Source organism: Chaetodon auriga, chromosome 4 (assembly GCF_051107435.1).
Source record: "Chaetodon auriga isolate fChaAug3 chromosome 4, fChaAug3.hap1, whole genome shotgun sequence".
Taxonomy (NCBI): Eukaryota; Metazoa; Chordata; class Actinopteri; order Chaetodontiformes; family Chaetodontidae; genus Chaetodon; species Chaetodon auriga.
Genome location: NC_135077.1, coordinates 1,737,935 through 1,763,799, shown reverse-complemented (window position 1 = coordinate 1,763,799; position 25,865 = coordinate 1,737,935). Strand labels below are relative to the sequence as shown.

The 25,865-nt window shown below is 47.7% G+C and overlaps 2 protein-coding genes across 3 annotated transcripts in view; one reads left to right on the top strand and one right to left on the bottom strand.

Moving 5' to 3' along the window:
* Window positions 1-21,202, bottom strand: part of gstcd (glutathione S-transferase, C-terminal domain containing) — a 46,896-nt gene extending 25,694 nt beyond the window's left edge. Inside the window, exons 1-5 of the mRNA XM_076727423.1 lie at window positions 21,120-21,202; window positions 20,504-20,929; window positions 19,596-20,048; window positions 18,003-18,272; window positions 14,663-14,756 (exon numbers count right to left, since the gene is read on the bottom strand). Of these exons, the coding sequence (XP_076583538.1) occupies window positions 14,663-14,756; window positions 18,003-18,272; window positions 19,596-20,048; window positions 20,504-20,920 (1,234 nt within the window). The 5' untranslated portion in view covers window positions 20,921-20,929; window positions 21,120-21,202. The remainder of the gene's footprint in view (window positions 1-14,662; window positions 14,757-18,002; window positions 18,273-19,595; window positions 20,049-20,503; window positions 20,930-21,119) is intronic.
* Window positions 21,203-21,437: 235 nt separating this feature from the next.
* Window positions 21,438-25,861, top strand: ints12 (integrator complex subunit 12). 2 transcript variants are annotated; one of them, XM_076729602.1, is made up of 7 exons: window positions 21,438-21,568; window positions 22,439-22,615; window positions 22,724-22,891; window positions 23,211-23,392; window positions 23,550-23,709; window positions 23,805-23,948; window positions 24,968-25,861. In XM_076729602.1, the coding sequence occupies exons 2-7, from the start codon at window positions 22,460-22,462 to the stop codon at window positions 25,529-25,531; spliced, it is 1,374 nt and encodes a 457-aa protein (XP_076585717.1). In that variant the 5' UTR covers window positions 21,438-21,568; window positions 22,439-22,459; the 3' UTR covers window positions 25,532-25,861. The 2 variants fall into 2 exon arrangements, with proteins under 2 accessions (XP_076585717.1, XP_076585716.1); XM_076729601.1 differs by lacking the exon at window positions 21,438-21,568 and adding an exon at window positions 21,907-21,991 and having other exon boundaries at window positions 24,968-25,824.
* The last annotated feature ends 4 nt before the right edge of the window (window positions 25,862-25,865 follow it).

Below are 25,865 nucleotides of genomic sequence, written 5' to 3'. Positions count from 1 at the left end.
GGATTCGCTTTGCATGACATGAAACTGATGCATCACAGGTCCCTTGAGTTAAAGGCACCTTCAGCATGTTTTTTATGTGTCAAGATGCTGGCAGTAACCCGTGTTTTCATCGATGGCCACAACATTTATCTGGCAGGGCTTGAGTGTTACCTTGGCACAGAGCACGCAGCTGCCTTACAGCGTCTTCTCCATAATCTGAAACTTGAAATGCCTTATTGGCACTGAAAAGCGTTTGCACCAGGGCAGAAAAGCTTGCATCTGACCATATGCTCTTCATTATGGAAATCTGTGGACCAGAGGCTGAGGAAATGAACTCTGGCGCTCGTTTGCAGAGCGTTGACGGTATTTAATAGCAGGAGAAAAATGGAAATTCTCAGCGGCAGTGGAGATATTCTGGGGAACGATCCTGAAAGCTGCAACAGCACACACGTAACTGCAATTGTGCTGTGAGGTATTTAGAAAGGTTTGAGGCGACACAGCCAAACACCTCGAGGTAACTAAATATAATCTTGTTGAGTCGGCTTGAAGCGGAAAACACTGTTGACGAGACAGTTGTCAGAGAAAAACTTTCCTCTCACAGCAGAAGTCGCTGAAATGCTTCAATGTGTTTGCGTAAGACTGCGATGACAAGAAAAACGAAAGGTAATGAAGACGACCGCAAGAGGAAAAAACGTCTCGCTGTGCATCCTTCAACGGCTTTGGTATGTCTGTCAAAACATGACCAGACGCAGCTGTAGGCGAAGGTCTGCGTAATTACGGAGCTCCCGTGGTCGCTCCTGCAGGTCGCAGCACATCCCTCGTTTGTCTGCAGCACTTTGTGTCAAACCACCAAACGCAGACGTCAGCTTCGCTTTTCCAAACACACCCACTGACTTCTCTGTCACACAGAGCATCAGACCAGCAAATCCTAGTCTGAGTTCACGCCGGTGTGGCTAAAGTGCTTTGTCAATCAGTTGATCGGTCGATTGATAATCACTGATCAGAGCTCCTCAGATTCAAAGATTTGCTTGTTTTCCAACATTTTATATCAGTGTGCATTTAAATTAACTAGATTTTTTTTGTTAGTTTTTCATCTTTGGAAACTTGTGATGGGCACAAATTGATTTAGAAATCAATGGAAACAGTGACGAGCTGAAGCCCTGAATGGTAGCAAACCTCAGCTGGACCCAAAGCCTCCGAGAACGTCCTCGAAAGAGACGGATGTTAAGACCCATGACATCCATTTGGTGACAATGTTGAGTTTGAACACTTAATCCAACACTTAGTGCTCTTACCTAAACACCTGAAAAGGTTGACTGCCTTAACGATAATGACGTATTTGACCGTTAACAAAACGACGTGTACGACAGTCGGAGAGAGCGAGCGAGAGGCGAACCGGACCTTCGTCATCACGTGGTTAACGCTGTGGAACCGTCGCAGCTTCTTTAGATTTACGGATCTTAACAACTTGGTTGGATTTAGGCTCAAAGTGAAAGTTCTGAGTTTGTCTGACCCATCCATCATCCACCCAACCTTCCTCCATATGCAGACGTTCACGGTCTTCATACTACGTCACCTGACTGCCTCATTTGCTCCCATCATAATTACTTCGGCCACTAGAGGTCGCTGCCCAACCACAAGCGTAAATATGGATCGCGATCATCTTCCTGCGCAGATGATCTTCGCAGCCTTTTCTGATGAGCACAGGCTGCTTAATCAGTTCATCACAATCAGCTGTTTATTTCCTCTTCTGTCTCTGGATGTCAACAAAACAAGCTGAGTCTCAGAACTTTGTCCATTTCCCCCGTCGTTCGTTTGAAATGATTTCGTCTTTTCCAGGAAAAGAAACTCATGTCATGCAAAGCAGAATCAGCAGCGGAGGCGTGAACCTTATTTCACAGACCTGGAAAACGAAGAGACCCTGAAGCCAGCGTGTTGCGTGTCGGGACATGTCAGAGAGTCTAAATAAAGAGACCTCCAGGCTCTTCACACTGAGTCAGTTCAGTGGACAACAATCACACCAGAGCGACTGTGTCGCCGAGTTTGGTCCTCTTTTGATTTATTTAACTCTAAAGAGCTTTTTTGTCCACATCAAAGAGGATTTGCTGTGGGAAAATGTTGACATTTCGGGAATATAAATGTTTTCCACAGAAAACTCTCAGTCCAGCTGACCAAGATAATCACACGATGAAATGTTGGTACACAGTATGCAGAGCGCTCGCTCTCCTCTTGGCTACCGCTCAGCGTGTAGGCTAAATGTTGACTCGCGGTGCGTCTCCTGAGTCCATTCACTGCACTGTTTGTAATGGACGTGGCAAAACAACATCTACACTCCTCTGCTTTAAAACTTGGGGAGTTTGGAATCGATCCGTCCTGTCAGTGAAGGTGTATTCGCCACAGGCGTAGAAAAAAAAAAAAAAAAACTGTGGTTGTTCAGAGAGAATTCAAATGATTGGACTGCACCAACACATTCACAGCTCAGCTCAGGTAAGGAACAAATGACCCGAGGCTACCCACAAGCTGACACGTCGGTAAACCTCATCCACAAGGAAAACAGAAGTTTGCTCAGTTTGTGGATCAGCCTGTGTGAGGCTGTTCTGCCTGGCAACAAAGCAAAGACCTCAGATTTGATCAACAGGCGGGGCTCGCTTCACTTCACCTGTTCCAGAAAGCACCACTGGGACCCGGAGAAAGTCACACGGCATCCTGGAAGTACTCATCCCCATGGTGAGCTGAAAAACCTCCCAAAATACCAGTTCACCTCCAAGTGAAACCACAGATATAGAAAGTATAATTTGGGTTTTAGTGAGAAGAACGCAGTAATACCATCATCTGAGCAGTACTCTGTGTATAACAGGGTTAAAACGTTCAGGCAGTTAATCAAGTCGTCAGCTTTCACATCATCTATCCTGAAAAGATAAAGTAATCTGGATACTGAAGAACACCTGGAACGTCTAGCCTGTCATCTTATAGGTTCATGTTGGTGAGAATAATTAGATGTTAGCTGCACCTCTGAATGCTGAAGCGAGATCTTTCGGCGTCGTATGGATCGCAGACCTGCAGGTTTGACCAGCTGTGGAAGGAGCTGGGCATCAAATGAACAGAATGGAGTCACGTCTCCTTTAAACGCCACCAAAAAGAGACGTTTCGCACCCCTGACTTGACTTCAATGCAAAATAAGGGCATGGTACATTATTGATGAAGGCTTATTAGGTTGCATGACGTTACTGTAAACACAGGATTTCTATGCAGAGCAGAAAAGGCATCATCAATGTTTCATTTCTCACAAACGCATTACTGCCGTTAGATGGAGGGAAATATTGATTAACTGTTACGGCACTGCGGTTGTTTGTTGTCTAAAAAAATGCCTTCGATAACAGCACGAATGAACGAATCATCTCTGAAAATAAAGCCCACAAAATGTTTAAATCCAGCTGTTCTGTCTCCTGAAAAACCTCTTTGTTTTTATTCAGTGCACACTCGTCCCCTTCGCCCGCCACTCACTCTGCAGAGCTGTCAAAGTCAGGGAGTGAGTGGCACGACGCTGGCGTCTGTGGAGGGCCGTGTCAACGTCTTCTGGCCTGCCACCTTTGTAAAATCCCCCAGCCTGTACAGGCCTTTCAGTCCTAGCCTTGCAATGCTAACTCAAGTAGAAATGAAGGCTGGCAGGAGTCCAGTCTCAGCCCGGCCCCTGTTTTTCTACAGAAACGCTGGGCTGCCACAGCCGGGGCCTGTCTGCTGAGAGGCGTGAAGGGGTTCTCCCTTCAACTGCATTAAGCTTACAGAAGGACAGTCTCAACCACAAACTGTCTTTTCTCCAGAGATTTCATTGTTATCTGCAAAGCACAGTTTATTTCAGCGACGGAGAGAACTCACTTTGTCTCAACACGTATGTGTTTCCTTATTATATCTGCAAATGTCTTGGCACTGCACACATTTTCTTATTTAGGAAAGTGGGACGGGAATCAAGGGAATGCGGATTGGCCACGAAACACTACATGTGCCCTTTGGATAATTAGAGCAGGATTTAGATGAATCGTTGTTCTGTCTTACTGAGCCATGTGCACACAAGAAAAACCAAAAAACCCAAAAAACAACACTCCATAAAAGCTATTGTTACTCTTACTTGGCCGACTCTCTCTGTTCTCACTTCTCCCTAAAGCTAAACCAAAATGACTCAATTAATACGACTTAAACGCTCGACAAAAGGACGCTTTTGTGCCACTGACTCCAGTTTTCACACGACTGTACCTGAAAGCCATCATGAAGATCAGGGTGTGAACAGGCAGAGCGACAGAGGCCCCTGACACTCGGCTGATTTCTGTTTATTGTTAAATCTCTGCAGATACAGAAACAGACTAAACACACACACACACACACACACACACACACACACACACACACACACACACACACACACACACACACACACACACACACACAGGACAGCTCACAGACATAGCAGCGTAAGCCAACACCATGCAGGTGTAAAAAACATGGGGGGGGGGGTCCTCCAGCAGCACAACATCGAACACAGACAACTGAGACGTACACGCCAAAATCCATACAAGACCTTCTGTTGAGCCAAACGAGATGTGGGCGCAGGGGGAGGTCCCCCCCCAACCAGAGCACATCTCACAGTGTACACTGAAACCAAATATGACACATCATCTCCTCCGGCGTTCACCAGATACAGAACACAGTAATGAGCCTGGAGCCGGCGTTTGGGCCAGTGCCGACAGAACGAGGAGCTCCACCGAGACCACTTTGTTTAAGGACGGGAAGAACAAATACGGAGGTGATGCATGTAGTGACGGGAACGCAGGACGCTTTGATTCTGTTGTCAGGAGTTTGTGGAAACACGTAATGAAATATGCACTTCATGTCACGGCAGTGTTAATGGTCTGAGGCTGGTGGGAAACGGAAAGAGTGAAGAGCTTAAAGATGTAATGAGGGAGAGGCAAAAACAGAAAGAGACGAAGAAAAGCAGACAGAAGGAGGGTAAAAAGACACAAACCGCAGAAAGACGAAAGGACGAAACATGAAGCACACAAAGTGCTTTTGTTCTCCGTCAAGTATCTCCTGTAATTAACAACAGCCTGCGATCGTGTATCACACGACACGCCAAGCCACACAGCGTGCGAACCAAAGCGACAGATGTGCTGAACATCTTTCCAGACCGAGTATCAGGCTACTGTTTCACACTCGGAGTCGCTCATTTGACTGACTGAGTTGGTTGAAGACGGTGGTGGAAAACATTACTCATCAAATTTTCCACATTTCCATATTTTCCACAGGTCTGACTCAGGATAAGAACAAGTGCAGATCTGCATCTGTTCGCCTCCTTCTGTTGACTTCCTTTGTATCAACGCTGCCTCTTAATATCAATGCAAGTCAATGGCTGCTATCGCTACATTTTTGGAGGAAAAAAATCAGTGCAGACATTTGTATATAAGGGTCTGATGGCGGCTTTTCATCTAAAATGTCCAATTTCTCTGTCCAATTTCTTGATTTGCACAAAAATCTACAAGAAACTAAGGCAAAACTTCAAAACTTCTCTCTTTTTTTTACCCGGTTTACATTCTGTATAAGAGGAACGAGCATTAACCAGCTGTCAGTCAGCTTGAGTGCATCTTTACACCAAGTCTGAGCATGAACATGAACATGACGGCGGGCTGAAGCCATAGCAACAGGTTCTGTGTTACATCATCTCTCGTTACCATTCAGCCAAAAAGAAAGCAAACACAAAGTTATTCACAGCTGAAAACACCTTTTGAGATGATAAAGGGTCTGAAATTTGTTGCGGGAATACGTTACAGATCAACAAAGCGTCTTATCTCCCGAAGCAACAGAAAACCGTTCATCATCCACAAAAACCAAAAACACTCCAGCCTTATCGCCACCGAGGCACAAGTCAAAAGAGTCAACACGTAAAAGATAACGAGGAAGTTATTCCGTTCAACGCGCCGCAGCCGTCAAACGTCACCTCTGCTTTGCAAACATGCAAGATGTTAACAGACAGTTAGAGGAGCGTGCTCCAAAGAGAGGCCTGCACAGGAAAGACCTGGTTTTACGTCCTGCTCAGGGCTGAAAACACTGATCGCTAATTAATCCCGAGTCCAGTGAAACGGTGTAAGAAACACTATGGAATCCAAAACCCAGTGAAAGCCGGCTGAGGGTTAGGCTTCATACCCCCGCCGCAACGCCTCACCAGAGAGCGTCGAACAAAACAAAACCGAGGAGACAAATGAATATTCATGATGTGACATTTGCAAGGAGCTCATCATGGAGGCAGCCAGTGGCTCTGCATTCAAATGGGCACAACTCAAACATCACTGCAAATAGTGAAACTCTGCAGCAGCACTCCAGGGAGTCTAGATGTGTTTGAACTTGAATTGTAGAAATAAAGTGCCAATTATCCCTCTAATTGGGAGTAACAAAGCTGGTTGGCTGTCGTGCTTGGTCCCATGTTTACTGTGTATCTTTAAATCTCCAATTTAAAGGCTCTAATGAGTTCAATTAATTGAGAATGAGAGGAGTGATTTGGGAGTCACAGCCTGCTGTTTGGAGCTGGAAGCCCAAGGGAAGGAGGCGTTAACCAAACGGCGGCGCACGTTCAGCTAATGTTCAATAATAACATTTCCAATTCACATCGGCGTGTTTGTACCAATATATTCTCTGCAAAAAAAACTCTGATCTCTGGTTTTAATAACAGGCAATTTAGCTTTAATTACACATGCGCTGACAGCTCGGCGTGCAAAACCCATGAAGACGCACCTCCTCCTGCAGGCAAACAGAAGCTCTGGGGACGGAGACGTCGGCCTGTCGGTCAGATGGTCCAAGGCGTCGGTCCGGACAGGAACATCTCAACGATCACTGCAGGAACTGTCATGTCTACACCAAGAACTGCTGGAGTGAGAGCCACAACACTGTGTGTGACTCTTCTTCTTGCGCTCATGAGGTCAGATTTGTCCAGCACTTGGTTTACAGTCATACGCCAGCAAAGCTAATGGCGTTAGCTTCAGCTTTGTATTTAGTGCTAATTAACAACTTCCAGCACGCTAGTCAGACTCTGAATGTGGTAAACACTGCAGCTGCAAAATAGCATTGCCGCTGTGAGCTTGTTAGCGTTAGCACGTAGCTCAAAGCACCACGGTGTCCATACGCAGAGCCTCACAGAGCCGCGGCTGGAGGCAGAAATCTGCCGTCCTGTCTCGAGGATTCAAGGATTCAAGGTTTGTCTGGCAAGTTTGCGCCTGCTATTCCTACTAATCCTTTGCAACTGTGGGACTCCCAGATCAAACCTCCTCCAAGACACTCGGAGGTGGAATATTTCACTCATTACAAGCGCTCTGAGTGGGAGATTTCTGAGAGGTGACAGATCAGTAAGTTCAGTGTTAGAAAACTAGTCTGGAGCTGAGCGAGGCTTGGTGTGAGTAGAGTGTGTTTGTTTGTACACAGAAAGTGTCTGAGCCCACTCATTTTCCATCTAAATTACCCCTGACACGTCTGACAGAAGCCTAAGGATGGCGAGCACCTTTTGACACATATCTGACAGGCAGACAGTTTCTCCCCCCTCTGCCTCCACTTTGCCCTTGTCACTTGTTTTGAACTCACAACAACCCCCCTCCAAAAAAAACCACTAATGCATCTGCACACGAGCGCAGAGGGAGAGAGAGTCAACCCACATAATCTCTCGACTACGACGAGGCAGTAATATGGAGGCCAGACGTTAAATAGATCTGTGACTGCGCCCGCTGCGCGTCGCTCAGCAGAGCTGCATTAAGCCTGACAGCTGGACAGGACAAAACCAGCCAGACTCCAATTCAGCCCGATGACTGCAGTGCACCAGCTCCACAGGTGAGACGGGGAAATGCATTTGTGATCAGACTGAGTTAAACTCCAACATTTGAAGCTGAGAGTTGGACGTTTAATGTCTTCAAAGTGCTTGATTTACTGTCGAGGAAGTAAAAATTAGACATAATTCTATTGACGTATGGACGCGTCCATGCCGGTAAGAGCAAGAGGACGGATTTATCTGACCTGAAGACTGTGGTCTCTGTCTCCTAACAGACATTAACCTGGATCCAATCAGCAGGTGGAAGTGCCACTTCATCAGCCCGGCTTCTCATCAGAGACGCTTTGGAGACATCACTCACTTCAGTTTACTCACTTATCTTCTTGTATTTGTGCTGTAAATCTGTTAAAATGTGGTTTTATTCCTCTGATGAATTTGGGTTTTAGTCATTTGACCTATTTTGTCTTTTAATGTAGTTTTTATTTCACTGTGTTGCGGTGACCTGTATGAAAGGTGCTGTGCAAATAAAGTTTGATTGAGTTTGACTGATTGATCGATTGATTGGTTGATCGATTGATTGATTGATTGATTGATCATACCCTCGCCACCACCCAAGAAGAGCAACTATGCATGCAGGCCAAGACCCTCCTGCAGCACGTGAGCCACAGGTTGGACACCAAACATTCGAATACTCAAAGATCAGAGCAGAATCTCTGTGAGTTGCATGAAACCGCTGCATTAATTGATCTTTTCTCACCCTCATTCATGAAGCTGTTCTGGTGAACGTGTCAGCAAACAGCTACAGAAAAGCGTCAGAATTCATTTTAACGTCCCGTTTTTGGCCACCTGCTCCTTTCAGTCTCCGCCAACTCCTGAGGGAAATATCTGCCTCTTAAGCTGCTAAAGGCTCCACTAAGTGCACCATCTAAAAAGCTCCACGGAGCTGAGGGCAACTGCAGACACATTATCATTTGATCCATTGTTAATACAAAAATATTGACTGGAGCAGCTTCAAATGGGAGCAGATCTGTGCCTCTCAGCTGTGGATTACGGCCTGCAGAGCCTCGTATGAATCCAGAGAAATTCATTTAAAACAACGTGCAGCTCTGCAGCCTCATGAATCTCTCAGCAGATCCGATCGCTTGTCTTAAACTGAAAACTTCAACTACTCTGAATATAAAGAGAATTACTTCAATGAGTACCTCAGGCTGAGTATAATCAGATACAACACTGTGAACTGTAACGTCACACAGTAATGAAACCTCATGGATGGCAGGTCATGATCCTCTCGAAGCTCCTCTCTGGCATTGATTAAACTCCTAAAACTCATCTCCATTCATCAAAATCAAATTCTATTTTGAAGTTCTTTCCATAAAAAAATGCCTTCATGCCTTAAAATGACCTGATGTAACTCGACTCCTTCATTTTGTGCAGATGTGTGAATATGAAAACAGTCCCCGCCTCCCCCTCCGCCCACCCCCTCGGCTGCAGCTCCAGCTTACCTGCTCACCTCAGCTCACCTTCGAGCATCAAACACACAAACCACAGCTTGTTTTCTGCCATTGTGAGCTCCGCACATCACAGAGCGCCTCAGCCGAACATGTTCCAACCAGAAACCAACTGAAGAAGAAGAGCGAATCGTACGAGTCGACGTATCAGCATGTATCTCATAGTTAATCACAAAGTTAACGGTAATCAATAACACGATCTTCAGCCTGACTGCACTGTCCCGATACGCACAGCACACCCTGCTCGCTGACTGGATCGGCTCCTCGGGCGTGTGATGTCTGATCGGCCCGCTGCAGAGGCAGGCGCTGATGGCTCATTTCACTCATAATATCTCCATTAAAAAAAAAAATCAAGGTCAAAAACCTGATTTTCATTGGAGCAGGTCTTTAAAGAAACAATTTTCCATAAGTGGGAAGATGAAATCTTTACAATATTCTCTTACTTAAAGCTGACGATAATGAGCTGAAGTGAAGTGCAGCTGAGATAAGCTGAGCTGCGTCCTGAGGGCCCCCCCCCCCAACATCTCATCTAAAAAATTAAGAAAATGTAAAGGGAAACTCAGGAATCTGGACTTGAATCAAATCCAGCTAATTATCTTCATTCAGGAGTGAGATGATGTGCCTGAAGGGAAATCAGAGCCTTCACAGACGGTCTGGTACTGAGGAAATCAGCCTGCTGCACTACAACACATTTACCACCTTCAACTCCACGTCAGGGAGCAGAAACAAGGAGGAAAGAACACGGTGCACATCCACCGACACCGACATTAAACACTCACAGTTATTATTGGATGCATCGCTCAGTCCTCCTCGTCCCAAACCAACAGCATCTGAGGGGGATCTGGAAGCTAAACGTGACAGATGTTTAACTACTCATTAGCCTTTCGCACGGTGTGCAAAACAAGCACAGAGGAGGAAGGCGAGGGCCAAGGCTTTTCTGTGGGATTTAAATTACGCAGAGGAGGAGGATGATGAAGGAGGACGTCTGTGAAGAAGCAGGAAGTTGGAGCTCAGCTGAAGCCACAGAGCTTCAACAATGAACCGTTAATTCTGCCTCAGGATGCTGTGAAACCACTTAGCATCGCAACGCCACGAGAGACGTCCACCACACGCAGGTCAGAAGGACTGTTTCAGTCTCATCAGCGACACGTTTGCCTGTAAAATGTCATTTTTTCAACATTTGAAGCTTCGATTGGGGTTTCTGAACAAAGCCTCAAATATCTGTCGACATACTTTACGGCAGCCGAAAAACCCTGAACACAACTCTCAGTTTGATTAAACAATTCTTTTTATGAAATCAGCTTTCTTTAATGAACATATCTCATCAGGTTTGTTACATAAATACATTTGCAGCACTTTATTATATGATGCTTTTTAGTTTGTGTAACGACTTCATGTGATCTAATGAAGTAGATCTTTTGTTTTTTTTGCTATTGTGCTTATATACCTATAATTTCAGGTGCTGTCAGCTTCCTGCTCGACCTGCCCATCAATCCAGGTGCGTGCCTTCGTCTGTGTGCAGCAAACAGCCTTCTGACTGAAGTCAAAATGTGTTTTTACATCTACGTATTTAATCTTTTTAAACGGTTAAATGCCAGCAAACATGGACTGAAGATGAATATTCATTAGATCAAATCTTGTTGAAAATTGGATCATACGAGTCAGAAACAATCCTCGGCGGGCACCACTGGATCTAATTCTACAAACAGCATAATGCTAATAATATTAGCGTAGCCTAGTCTTTATCTGCAGCTGTGCAGAAATGTCGGCTTTAAACAGAAACAATAGACGTGCAAACAAAAAAGAGCTGCAGAGCATTTAAACACCGATTTGACTGTCTGCGTTCTGAATGAAGCTTCAAACTGCTGAAGGCCTTCACTGAAGCGTTCAGCAGCTAAAGAGCCAGATGTTTCATCAGGAGTCAGAAAAAACAGAAGAGCTCAAAGGAGGATGAGGAGTAGACTGACCTTCATCAGATGGACATAAACACGGCGGCAAATCTCCTGGAATGTGCAAATAGGCAACTACTTCCTAACAAGCTGTTAAAAGGTGATAATACTGAACGCCAGTGTTGTGTTTACAGATTGTTTCCACTGCCCACAAGTGGCCAAAAAATTAGGTACTGCAGGTTTAAGACAAAGACGTTAGCTGCCTTTGTCTTAAACCTGGAAGGAAACATGTTTTTGACCATGTAAATTACGTCTCGTCTGTTCGAGCCGTTCAAAAAGCGAAATGTAAAAACGTCACGCTGTGGTTTGACGGTGGTTAGGTGCTCGGTAACCTCCTAAGGTAGATCTATTCAAAGTAAAGTCAGCGTGCATGTGTGGCCTGCATGCCGTGGAGCTGCTGGAGGTGATGCAGGGGGGCCCTCCCATGTCTGCCTGGAGGGGGGGTCACAATGTGTACAAATAAGCACGAGATTCTGCAGCTTTTCTTCTTCTTCCACCAAACCACAAAAAAACCCAGCAGTCAAGTGTGGAGTTTGTGAAAACTAAATCGCACCTCTGCCGCAGTCGAGGCGCTCAGACAGAGACAAATGGAGCCAGTTTTCACTCCAGCAGTTCAACTTCTGTCACACTCTTGTAACCTAAGACAAAGACATGGGAATTCATCTCATCTGCTTGTACCAAAACAACCCTGGAGGACCTAATAGCAGCATGTCTGAAGCATGACAACTATGCGGTTTCCACAGCAGCCCTCCCGTCTTTATGCCGATTGTCTCGTTCAGCCCCGTCCCCCGTCTTGTTTTCTCCTGATAACCCCTGTCTCTCCTCATGCTGTCTCACCCCTATCTCAATCTCCTGCTGTCACACACTCCATCATTCTAACCCGCTTTATTCACCGCCGCCTCCTCCTCCTCCTCCCCCTCCTCCCTCTATTAAGTGAAGCTCTGCAGACACGACGCTGGCTGCTCTATACAATGGCCCCTGTATTCACGCTGCTGTTTACCTGTCTGCAGACGGCCCTCACCGCCTTCGACACAACGAGGGCGAAAACCTAAACAGCCTCCATTCACAGAGGTGCCCTTGTTCTCTATGCAGCGTGCACACCTGAGCGTCAGTGTGTGCGACCTGTTACCACTGAACGCCATTTAGCCGGGCCAATAATTAAATAAGCCATTGTTTCTCTATGAATGGGTGATTGTCTTTCAGCAGAAGTTTAAGTCTGAAAGAAACACACAGTGAACTCATTAAGCTGGAGATGCATTTGTTTCAGTTTTAGCTCTACTCCTGCACAATGGATGCCGACTTCCAGCTTTGAGGGCGTTCGGAGGACTCCACGTCCGTGCTGGGCGTGCAAAACGTGGATGCAAAGACTCAATTTAAAGCTGGAAGCCAGCACTCGTTTCATTTTAAAGCACAGAGCCCAAACAACACTAACCAAATACCTGCAGCCTGAGCTACATGTGCACCTCGATGCAAACGATGAGCCAATACATAGAAATAAGACAGCTTACACTCGCATTTGATATATTAGTTTTGCAGATATGGAATATTTATGCATACGTAAGGAGAAAACGCTGCAATTTCCCCCGTTGTACTGTACGTGTAGGCGTGTGTGCAGCCATTTGTGTGTACTGTAGGATCAGATGGATGGGAAAGCCCACGCGCTGAGGTTCAGGACAAATTGTCTGCCTTTCGTCTCTGCTCCTCTTTAATTATACAGCACTGAAGCGCAGGGGCTACCTACATACCATCCTAAAACTGCAGGAGGAGATACGAGCCGCGCCGTTTATCATGCAGAGTGCCGACAAAAGTGGGACAGCTAAAATTTAGTCTCTCTCCATGAATCTGGCTCTCAGAATAGACACACTGCCCACATCGTCAAGAGCACTTGTGTTTAGATGTCAGTGGGTTTTTTGGGAGAGGAACAGATGATGAAGTTGGACGGTGGAAAAACATTAATAGGCCACAAACGGCTGCAAAAATTACCAGTAGCGCGCTGCAGGATGTTTTTCATTGTGCTGACTCTGAACCAGCACGCTGCGCTTGAGATGAAACCGTGAGCGTCAGGTTAAAATGCTGTCTTTCACTTATCGGAACGACTGTGTGTGAGGGTGCAGAGTGCAGGCTTCACTGATTTGCAGCCATTTTTAGATTTGGTTCCCCAGTTTTAGTTGAGGAAAAGATTTTTATGGTGAGAATAATAAATTATTAGGACTTTAATTCCTATTTTCATTAGCGATTAATCTGCCAAAGACGATTCATCGTTTTACTGGTCAAATGTCAGAAAACAGTTTCCCAAAAGCCCGTTTATCATCATATATGACAGAGACGCAGCAGGTGGTGCAGCGGTTACGTCGTCGGCATTCACTCTGTTTTGCTTCTGTCTGTGTGATTGTTTAAGTTCGAGCTTACTCATGATTCATTTGTGCTCCTGTGTGGATTCAAAGTCATTCTGTAGTTCATTAGCAGGAGACTCCAGGAGGTAATGAAGTGGAAGCTCGGCCTGCACAAACACCGGCGCTGAAGAGGGAGGAAGCCGAACTTATGCTACTATATATATCTCAATAATGAAAAACCTTTCCTGTTTCATTTCCCCGAGTCTCTGATAAGCAGAGGAACGAGCCACATGAGTGAAAAGGAATGGAAGCAAGAAATTAATGCGCTCACACTGATGAAGAGAAGGGATCTAAATATTCATGTTATGTGCTGCATATATGTACGTCTTGATCACCCCCCGGCCTCCATTTTCTGATGACATTAACACTGATGCGGCGCCGCTGCTCCGACAGACGTCTCGCAAATAAGGAGGAAAACAACGCAGACGAGACAAAGACACAGAAGGCTTCTCGTCTCTGCTTCATCTGTGCCGACCGGAGCAGCCATCAACAACCCTCCCACCGCTGCAAACGCCATCCACGAAGGTTCAGTTCTGCACATCGGCGGTTCACTCCGTGCACGTCTCAGTGTGTGTCTGCTGTGCCGAGTGTGTTTCTGCCACACACCTATTTCACACCTTCAGCCCACAACATAAGGCGGATAATACGTCGAGATGAGCACTTAAAAATTCATTAGGGGGCCTCACGGGGAAGCGCGTCCAGCTGAGGCTGAATAGAAAGCTCTGCGATGTGTCAGTGGCTATTATTTTTCTTTTTGGGGGGGGGGGGGGGGGGGGGCAAGGTGCCACTGAAAATCACCAGGCCACAGGAGTACAGGAAGGCTTCATGCAAATGTTTCTCGCTGTGCTTGTGTTGACTTTGACTGAGTGATAAAGGGGAAGAATGAGGGAGCAGAGAGTGAGCAATGAGAGGAGAATGTGGTGGAAATGATGGGGGGGGGGGTGATGAATATGGAGAAACAAACATGTAAAAAGAAAAGAAGGCGCTGAGGGTGAAAGGGGAAAGACGAGAGCCACGAGGCAGAGATCTCACTACCTTCAGCGGGGTTGATGGCTGCCGGTAGGCTGTCCCACGGGAGCGTCCAGGCAGGGCAGGGATGAGGAGCGAAGACCGCCTCGATGCCGTTCTCCTACGGGAGGAGCATACACAACAACACACATGCACATGTTACCATGGAAACCCCTCCACGGCCTTGAGGCTCTGCGGTCCAAACGGCGGTAACGTGGTGATTTACAGAGATGTTTTCGGACAAGTCTTTTGTTAGCCTGCTCGCGCTGACGTGCAGCTGTACACACACACTCCCAACACACTTCAGAGAAACACTGGAGGAAAGACTGAAGGAAACAGTGGAGGAAAGACTGGAGGAAACAGTGGAGGAAACACTGGAGGAAACACTGGAGGGAACAGTGGAGGAAACAGTGGAGGGAACACTGGAGGAAACAGTGGAGGAAACAGTGGAGGAAACAGTGGAGGGAACACTGGAGGGAACACTGGAGGGAACAGTGGAGGAAACAGTGGAGGAAACAGTGGAGGAAACAGTGGAGGGAACAGTGGAGGGAACAGTGGAGGAAACACTGGAGGAAACAGTGGAGGAAACAGTGGAGGAAACAGTGGAGGGAACAGTGGAGGGAACAGTGGAGGGAACAGTGGAGGGAACAGTGGAGGGAACACTGGAGGAAACAGTGGAGGAAACACTGGAGGAAACACTGGAGGAAACACTGGAGGAAACACTGGAGGAAACACTGGAGACTGAGGCGCACCAGCTGAAGCACTTCCCCTTTCCTTCTCTCTCTTTGATCACTCGAGGTTAGGAGCCTCGGCTCGGTTTAGAAAGGCACGGAGCGTCAGGACTGTTTAAAGAATTGATTTAAAAAAAGCCGTTTTGGGAAAATCTTTTCTAGCAGCCACGTTCACTCTCTCATAACCACTAATAAATAAGATTTCACCTTTTACTTAAACGGGGTAAAAGCTGAACGTGCTGCAGGCAGAACATTGTCCAAGGTTTAATGGTACCTGACAGCAACTTGGCTTTTTGGTTGAACCCACACTTCTCCATCACATCTGTGCAAATACCTTACCCTTATATACCCTAACCCTTCCATCATGGCCGCAGTCACGGTCACATGACAGGAGCTGGAGCGAGGACCTGCGCTGAAGGACGAGCAGCCACGCTGACGTCTGAGCCGCTCAGGCCACGTTTTCACAGCGCAGCAGTCGTCTGACGCTGAATGAAGGCGGACACTTCCTGGTCAGAGGTAAAGGTGTGGAGCTGCCTCAGGCCCAGCTGAGCACTGAAAGGAGTTCTGGACCTGCTGCATACTGTAGCTGGTTGGCTCCCACGGGGACGGGCGCAGACTGTCAGTACTTTCACTAATCCCAGTGTCTAGAACAGCGGCTTTCCTGTGAGCCCCATCCTCCCAGCACCAAATCCAAGATTTCTCTGAATTTAGGTTGGGCTGACCCCGTTGACTCACCAGTTCTCCTCCGGCTCTGCACATTTCACTGCCTTCATACACGTTATTGTTGTCTAATCAACTGTCAATCAATCAGTGTGTGAGTGACAGCAGCTGGGCTTTCGCTCTGGGTCTTGAGTTTTGGTGGTGGGGCTGCCCTTCTGTTTGCATTTGGATCACGGGCTGCACGCCTGCACGGCTCATCGCGCTCGCAGTTTGACTGGCACGCATCGGTGTGTGTTAACTGAGGTGAGACAGAGGCCGAGTTTATGAGCCCGTTACGCCGCGGACGGCGTGACGCGACGAGCCGCTGCCTCTGGTTAGCGGCTGTGAAGGATCGCGTGTCACCGTGTCAGACGCAGACCTCTCTGTCTCTGTGCGCTCGCCTTGGGACACACACAGTCACGTATGAGGACACATGCGCACACACACACTAAAACACACACACACACACAGACAGACACACAGACACACACACACACACACACACACACACTGGCACCTTGGCCAAGACAACACAACAGCTGCAGTGCAGACATGATGGTGGCGACACGCAGCCATCCCTCTAATCCCTCTCGGCAAAGAGAGAATGGTGGCCATTGTGTGTGTTTCTGTGTGTGTGTGTGTGAGTGTGTGTGTGTGTGTGTGTGTGTGAGTGTGTGTGTGTGTGTGTGTGTGTGTGTGCATTCCTCTCAGTTTTAATGTCTGATTTCAAGCCGCCGTGAAAACTGTCATTTGAGCACATCTGTGCCTCACTGAAATTCATCCGACAACATCACACGTTGGAGGCGCATCCCACCCTGACCACCCAGCTCACTCGGCCTCATCCAAACTCTCCAATCCCTCCTTCCTCCCTTCCTCCCTCCCTCCCTTTCCTCTCGTCCCGTCACTTAAAATCACATTGCTACAGACACTTGGCCAGCAGGAAATCACAGAAATATCTTTGCTGAGAGAACAGAGCAACAAGGCCAAGAAAACAGTGTGCAGGCTCAGAGCCGGGAGGTTAGTCAGGGCTGAGGAGACAGCCTCCTCCTCACACAGCTGGGCCAGCTTATCTCCTGCTGGACAAGCTTGTCCAAAAAATTCTGCAAGGACAACATTTGGTGTGCTTCAGAGCTAAGAAAGCTATAAACGTGTGTGACTGTGCGTGTGTCTTGCCAATGCCTCCTGAGGGAAATGCCTTTAAAGAGCGAGGACGCATTACGCTGGTGCTGTGTGGCGTCTTGTCTCTTTACGCTGAGACTTCAACCATTACTATAAAGTCCTTCGTCTGGCTATAAAACTTTGCTTTGTTTTGGACTGGATTCATTGTTTTTATTGCACCTGAAAGGAGGATAAGCTGAATGTGCATTGTCTGCACTATTGCAAGTGGCAACAAGATCTGCTGAGAATACTGAATTGTGTGTTTTATGCTGCACTGAGGACAGTGAAATACTGCACTTATACACAGATTCCGTTTCTGTTTTCACAAAGGTCACATAAAGGTCTGCTCGTTTGTCTTGACTGATAAGTATACTGTCATACAAACCACATCTGTGAGAAAACCATGTACTCACACAAACCTCCTAAAACCTTTAAACAGCCCACTTAAAATGTTAATTTTGTGGCTGAAAGCACTTAACGTTCACGCTCTGGCAGGAAGAGGAAAAATTCAACCATTCAGAAAGTCTCCCACAAGCCAAAACATTAACTTAAAGCTTCGCTCTTGAAGGCACAATCAGCAGAAAATGGGTGTATGAAATTACAGGGATAATAGTTAACGACCAGTTGGAGACTGACGAACCCTCTATGAGCGGTGGAGGGACAGGGAGACAGCGCCTGAAAACCACAGCCTGAGCGTGTGTGTGTCAAAGCAAACATGTTTGGAGACCACAGAGGAGCGAAGCATGGTGAGACATCAGGAAGGAAGTGTAATCATTTACTTGGAGTTTAGTCATTGTGGGCCTGGGGCCACCGACAAAGGGAGGCTGGGTGGTCATCTCCTGGCTTTCTTCTTCATCCAGGAGGCTCGCTGGGCTGTCCTCGGCCGACGTCCCCGCGAGGCTGGACGTGGGAACTCGGGGGACGGAAAGAGGGATCCCGCAGGCCTCGGCTGCCCGGAGAACCCCAGGTACCTCCTGAACACGGCTGTACCAGCGCAGCAGGTGGGGGAGCTGATGCAGAGCGCTCGCGGCGTGCGCCTGGAGGGAGCGCTATCAAAGAAAACAAAAAGAATGACAGAGTGAGGGGACAAATATTGATTAAGTGACTCATCTGGCATGTCATCTCCGCTGGAGCGAGATGTCAGGTTCCACCAGAATTCACTCATCACGCTGGTGGACGAACAGACATGGGGAGGGGCGGGGGGGCGGCGGGGGAAAACATCAAAACAGTGCCGGCGGGTGGGGAGGGTGAGGACACAAACAGAGACGTGATCAGAGGAGCGGCGTCCTCAAGTGTGACTGAGTGTGGAAGATGGAGGGGGGGCACTCCGCAGCAGGACGGGCGGGAAGGATCCGGCGTGGCTGCATGTGCCGCGGACAGCGACGGCCGTTAAGAGGAGACACGCTAGGCTGAGTGTGAAACTGGAAACCACTGGAGCACAGCTGACTACTAAAAGCCTCATTGTGAGAAGAGCAGTTCATTCCCACAGTCGGGGAACAGTCGGGAACGGCTGAAGGGTGAAATGGAGGCTGAGGCCCACTTCAGCGCCTGACAGCAGCGGCGCTCCTGATCAATAACAATACACTACTGGAGCAAACAGCCGTGCCGCTTTCTGCTGCAGCTGCTTTAAATGCTGCAGCTAAACACGCACTTATTAAACGTCGTGAATATTCAGAAAGCGTTGGTGAGCTTTTGAAGCTTTGCAGATTTTTTTTTTTTAAGTTCAGAGTTTTCAGGTCAACATAACAGCCCTCCGATTCTTGATGTGTTAAGTTCCCAAAGTGAAGTCATTGAAATGCATTTCAAGCCGCTGCATTTGAATAGACACCCCCCGTACGCTGTTATCACTCTTTGCCAGGTGGCTCTGGACCACCTTTGAGAGCACAGACCTGTGCCAAGTCTGATGCAGCGACTCTTCTCAACTCAAGTTTCTGCCTGGGTGGGTCTGAAAGGCGCAGGCTGCACTGCCCGCTCACCCTGACCGCAGGGTCAAAAACAGAAGTCATGCATAATTTGACAGGTCATCATAACAAAGACACCAAAAAAGCCGATCAACACATGTTCTGGATGAATGGCTCCCTCAACACAAGGTGACATCAGACCAAAGTCACGTGTGCTACTGGTCACGCTAAGAGCTGCTCAGACACAATAACGGCCATTTTGTTTACAGTAAATCTTGCGTCGATGCATTCAAAGTATAAGTTAAAACAGGAAATACAGGCATCGCTACTAAAACTAAACGAGCGTTTGGTGCGTTTTCATGGAGCCAAATTAGGGGATAACTCCGGGCAGCACTGAGAGCTGGGTCCTTTTCCACAAGGGCTCATTACTGACAACACTCAAGCATAAATCAAAACCCTCAAGGCCCTTACCAAGTACTGAGAGACGCACGGCAGCAGCACCACATCAGTCAGAGTGAAGTACAGGCCCTCAGCGAACATGTGCTCCAGCGGCGGCAGCGCCGTGGTCTTCACTTTCCTGATGTCAGAGCTCTCTCTGGTGCTCACAGGTGGAACTGGATCCACGGACAGCTTAGCCAGAGCCGCCCTGAGCTCCAGCTCGTCACAGACCTGAGGGGACTGTCCAGAATCAGACTCAGAGTCCGGGTTCCCTCCGGGGGACTCGTTCTTCTCGTTCTGTCTCTGCTCTTGGAGCTTCTGTCTGCGGATTTTGTCGTCATTGTGGACTCTGACGGGCTCCGCCAGCCTTCGCTCCAGGGTGAGGATGGACAGAGGAAGCTGCTCGTATGGTTTTGAGGGATTTTTCAGGTGTTCTTCGACAGCGGAGGGGATGCCGATTTCACACAGTCTGGTCCACCTGCTCACCTGAGAGGGAAGGAAAGAGTTCAGCGGTCAAACACAGCCAAGGAATCAACGCAGGACTTCAACCTGCAACAACAAGCCTTCATTTTCATTATTTACATACAGACATTTTAATCTCCAAGGACATTTCTGGTGAAGAACTCTGTAACTTTGTACCCACTTTTAGGAAAAACTGAATTACTGTTGGATGCACTGCGTTTACAGGCAGCTGGAGATTTCCACTCGAACGTCTTTGTGAGACCTGCTGCAGGTTTGAACCCAGAACCTTCTTTCTGTGACCTTACTGCAGAGTGAACTGCACCAAGTGAGTGAGTGGTGCTGAGTTAAAGGGTCGAAGCCCAACGCATCTCACAATAAACTTGTTCTTCATACTTCCTGAAGTTTCAGCCCTTTAAATCTTCTCAGTGCACATTTTCCTCTTTGCACTTTGGTCACGTGTGTCCCCACCTGCCACTCACCTCAGCACAGGCCTTCAGACACGTCTTCTTGAACCCCAGCAGTGCCAGCACATCATTCCTGGAGGGGTCAGCCTCTAAGGTCCTGTTGATGATGTGTCTCAGGACCACCGCCAGTCCAGCCCTGCACAGGCTCCCGGTCTCATCCAGAGCAGCAGGGAGACGGCAGCCTCTCACCAGCTGGGGCAGGTCCTCCAGCTGCATGTCGGACACGTCCAGACACTCTGGCAGCTGACTCCTCAGGGACTGGGAGCTGGCAGGTTTGGGGAAGACCAGGAAGACTTTGAAAGACTTGCACTCGCAGTAGGACAGGAGGAACAGGGTGATGGAGGTGTGCAGCGGAAGACGCGGCTCCTCATTGTGGAAGCAAACTTGTAGATAGAGGGAGGGGGGCTGCTGCTTCATCTCGGTGTGCTTCATGGTAGAGATCTGTGTGGAGGTAAAAATAAAAAAAAAAAAAAAAAAAAAACAGAAGGAGCGATTAGCTTTGGAGGTGCGTTCGGGTGTCTTTATAAGTATGGAAACAACAACGTGTTAGCTTAAATACCACTTCTTATCCGGCGCATAAAATGACATTAACAGGTACTTCCAACAGTTTTAGCAACGCGGACAAACACACCGGCAATTTGAATAAAACCACGTTGTTATGCCACACGCTTCCGGGCACCGTGCTGCTTCTTCTTCTTTCCTTGTGCTAAAGCTAAGCTAGCTCACCAGCGCCATCAGCTGTCTGCTGTGAAAACAAGCGTCGACACCAATGAAAATATCTATAAAAAAGGGCATCAGTTTAAGATATTTCATACATACACGTCAAATATGAAATTAAATGTTGAATACAGAGCATAAAGTTGTGTAATATTTTAAAATAATAATAATACAAATGAATTCACACACAAGGTTCCGCGCGTTCAGATTCCGAACATATTTAGCGGTGGCACAGGCTGTAAGACGAAGTCCGCCCGGACTGATTGCTGTGTTCAGTAGGAAGTGTTGTTCAACCGTTAATTGCTCACCTAAATAAAAAATACCGGCTTGAGAGGCGTCTTCTCACATACAGCAGAGCGCGAGGTAACGTAATCCCACCGGAAATTATGATCTGTGAATTTAATGTCAAACTGACGGTGAAGGGAGCTGTGCTGCGTTTGAGGTCCGCGCACCGGACTCGTATCGTTACACAGAAACCAAACGAAGTCAGTGTTAGTTTCTCTTTATATTAAACCAGCAGACGGAAACAGGACATTTGGGACCATCCGTCTCACCTGAAATCACGGAAATAATGTGAAATTCTGGCTCATTTTAGGGCACGTTGATGTGAAAACACAGTGATGTGAATAGATGTGAATGAAGCATCAGAGTCATGGTCGAACTGGACTCTTCATCTCTCCTCAGAGGACTTTCTGTGGCCTGTGTCTGTCCTCCTGTCCTCTGATCAGCCATGATCCTGAATATGATCAGCCTCAGATATAAAAACATGAGAGAGACATGAACCGGGTGAGACAAGGCAGCAAAAAATATTTCAATTAAGATAAGATAAGATAAGACTTTATTGATCCCACACTGGGGAAATGAAGTCATTACAGCCAGCAAGTTACAAAAAGCAAAAACAGCCACAAAAGGGTCAAAATAAAAGAAAGCACAGGATACAGAATTGAAAAACAACTACGTGTTTGTACATTATGTACAGATTATAAAAATATTAAATACCATAAAAATACTACTGCCATAAAAGTACTATTGCGATATTCTTATAAGAAAAACTACTAATGTCATATGTTGTACTGCATTTGGGAAATACTGTTGCATAGAAAGGACATTGAATTTGAATGTATTCTGCACAATATACACAGTTTATAAAATTATGATAATAATAGTAATAAAATAGTTCAATCTTCCTAAATATTTAATGTGGATGAGAAACGTTTTATTTTTTTTGGGTAGTCTGTTTTTCCAGTTGAAGCCATGGCTGGGCCTGTCAGTCTGGAGCTGGATCCCATCTTCCTAAAGGGCTTGAGTTACCTGCACTCCAAGAGCAAAGACTCTGCTGAGAAACTCAAAGCTTTACTGGACGAGTCGCTCGCAAGAGGAAGTGACTCGACGTACCGTTCACTGCAGAAGGTAACGAGTTCATCACGGCCCGAGTTCTTCTTCATTCCTCTCTCAGCTTCATGTGTGTGTCTATATAGATGATGCAAAGTACTCTGTGCTATCGTTGTGTGTCCTCAGGATATAGAGGTGTCCAAGCCGTCTGTGTCAAAGCTGAGCTTAAGTAAACAGGACTCCAAGTCTTCCTCAAGTTCCTCGTCCTCCAGCAGCAGCAGCGGCGGCGGCGGCGGTAGCAAATCGAGCTCTGAAAAGAGCAAGAAAGAGGCTGAGAAGAGACCCTCCGAGAAGGTACGGCATAGGTTTGTTTTCTGTCTGACTGGAGAAAATGGACTCCAAAGTTTAAAAAGTTTAAGTTTAAAATCACATGAGAGTACGTCTGTCTGTGACGCTGCTTTGGCTTCTTTGTGAAGAAGTACAGCACAGATTTGGGTCAAACATGATCAAACGTAAATCTACATGAAATGATTTGAAATGACGGTCAAGACGACTGGAAGGGAAATCTTCTGTTTGAGTTTTATAGACAGTACGATCATGACTAAAGGCCACAGTTTGACAGCGATGGCGCTGATGTCAGCAGGCATTGTCCAAACCTCTTTCTGACACACAGGTCAGGGTCGACTTGGGCGAGGCGGACCCTCCGAAGAAGCCTCGTTTGGAGAAACAGGAGAATCGCTCTTCTCCAATCACGGTTCAGACGAGCAAAGACCTCCTGCCGAACATCAACGACTACGATGAGACCAATGCTGATGACTTTGCCATGGAAATGGGCCTGGCTTGTGTGGTCTGCAGGTACATCTTACTTATTAGCACTGTTAGCATGTTAGCATTGCAGTCCAATCGTTACCATTGATTCTACTTAACCTTCGAGCCCAGAGAGTGAAGCTTGGGTACCGACCCAGCGTTCACGTCCACGCTCACGTGTCGACTTTGCTGTTGTGACTTTAAGACAAATGACCGTGACCATGGGAAACCAGTTGGTCGAGTGCCAGGAGTGCCATAATCTGTACCACCAGGACTGCCACAAGCCCCAGGTGACAGACAAGGAAGTGAATGACCCGCGGCTGGTGTGGTACTGCGCGCGCTGCACCAGGCAGATGAAACGCATGGTGAGCAAAGTGAACGACGCTGATCATCTGACCAATCAGTGCATCGTTATGTCAGCAGTGTCTGTCTAAAACTAACTCTACCTGTTTGCCATCAGGCCCAGAAGCCCCCACAGAAACCCTCCCCTGCATCCGCATCGTCAGCGCCCGTCGTCAAAGACACTCTGGTGAAGAAGACTGAGCTCAAAGCCAAGCCTGACACGACCAGCACCTTCCAGGCCTTCAAACGAGCCGAAGTGAAGGTACGAGCAAACTGACTGCAGCTGTAAGCCACTTCCTGTTCACACGGGGAGGGGATTTACCAAAATATTCCTTCACAGTGATGTGAGCTCCGGTGTCTCCTTGTCGAGCAAAAACTAAGATTCGGTATCTGTAAGTTGTTAGTGTGGCAGGAGAGAGAAGAGCAGCAGCTGTGAATGAGCAAATCTGCTGTAGAAGGCAGCCGACAGACATCCCTGCAGAGGAAAATGAGCAGGAGGGTTTGTTTGCATGGCGTCCCAGGACATTTCTCCAGAGGGAGCGTCCTTAAAACTCTGTACTGGAGTTCAACATGAAGTCATCCTGACAGCAGACGCGTCGCCTTGTAGTCAATGATTTGATCATGTTGATTGGAGTCCGAGCAGGAGGCTCAGAGGTGACTCTGCGGACGTGTCCTGATAAATATGTGTTTGCTCAACCACACAGTGATCTGAAGACGCGTTTGAAGGATCAGGCTGGAGGACATTTTTTATGTTTTTCTTGCTGTCAGCAAATCCCACAGACAGACTCGCTGGGCGTCATGTCTGTGGTTCTCTTTGCAAACAGCTCAGGAAAATCAGATTTTATAAAAAGGTACTGCAGTTTTAAGCAGACATTACTCAGACAGGTGTAAAAGTGTATTTCTTGGGGACTATTTTCTGTGGATTAATACACAAAAGTTCATGTTTAAAAGTCTTTCTGCATGTGTGTGTTTCTTTGGTTGATGGTGCAGCTCCTTTTATGGTGGTGGTAGAAGTTATTTCTTGGTGATATACATACAAACGTCAGTTAAAGCAGGTGATGCACTGAAGGTGGATGTGCATCTGAAGTGGGATTGTTCCATTTAAAAGCTCACCTGGCTTTAGAGCTGCTGGACGCGCAGAGAGACGGCGCAGGTTTCATCAGGTGACCTCGTTTCATGAGCCCTCGAACTGGTGTGTTGGTGTTTGTCTGCAGAGCTTTGGCTTCTCCTTAAGGTCTCATTTGACTCTGTGATAACTGCGGTGACTGTTTATCGTTCCAGGCATCCACGCCGTCAGCCAACCCCACCAGCAGCAGCTCCTCCTCCTCAGGCAGCGGCCTCACGGGCTGGGCTGCGTTCGGCGCCAAGACGAGCCCATCTCTTCCCGCCAGCTCCAAACTGGGATCCTCGGGCGCGAGCGGGAGCCACAAGACCTTGACGACTCCTTCTGGCCAGAAACCTGTCGGGCTGTCTGGGCTGGCGGGAGCCAAGTCGGGACTCGGGGGTGCAAAGATACCTGGGAGCGGCAACGGAAACGGCTCCAGCCAGGCGCCGCTGAAGCCCCCTCCTCCCCTGACTCTGGGCAAGCAGCCGCTCAACCGTTCATCGAGCGGCGAGACCCAAGGGAAAGGGTCGTCCTCATCGGGGGCGGGCTCACCGGGCAGCTCCCAGGCCAGCGCGGGAGGGAACGGCGGCGGTAACGGAGGAGGCAACGGGAACAATGGGAACGGGTCGAAGGCTGCACCAGGGGACAAAGCGCCAACATCCCAAGAGTCCCAGCTCAACGCCATGAAACGGTTACAGCTGGTGAAGAAGAAAGCAGCTCAGAAGAAACTGAAGAAATGAGCAGAGAGGAGTGTGTGTGTGTGTGTGTGTGTGTGTGTGTGTGTGTGTGTGTGTGTGTGTGTGTGTGTGTGGTGGGGGGGGGACATTAACGCTCAAACAGTGCCAGAGCATTACGTTTGTACCACAAGAGCACCCGTACAGGAGGACCAGCGTCCACTCAAATACTTGAATCTTATTTTGTGTAAATGCTGCTGGACTCTGTCCCTCGTCCTGTCCTCACGTCTGTCCACGGAGAACGTGTCTGTCCCTTTTTATCCACAAACGTCATTAAATCTCTTCTTATTAACCACAGGAGCCGTGACCTCGACGCACGTGCTGTCGCTGAATGTCAATC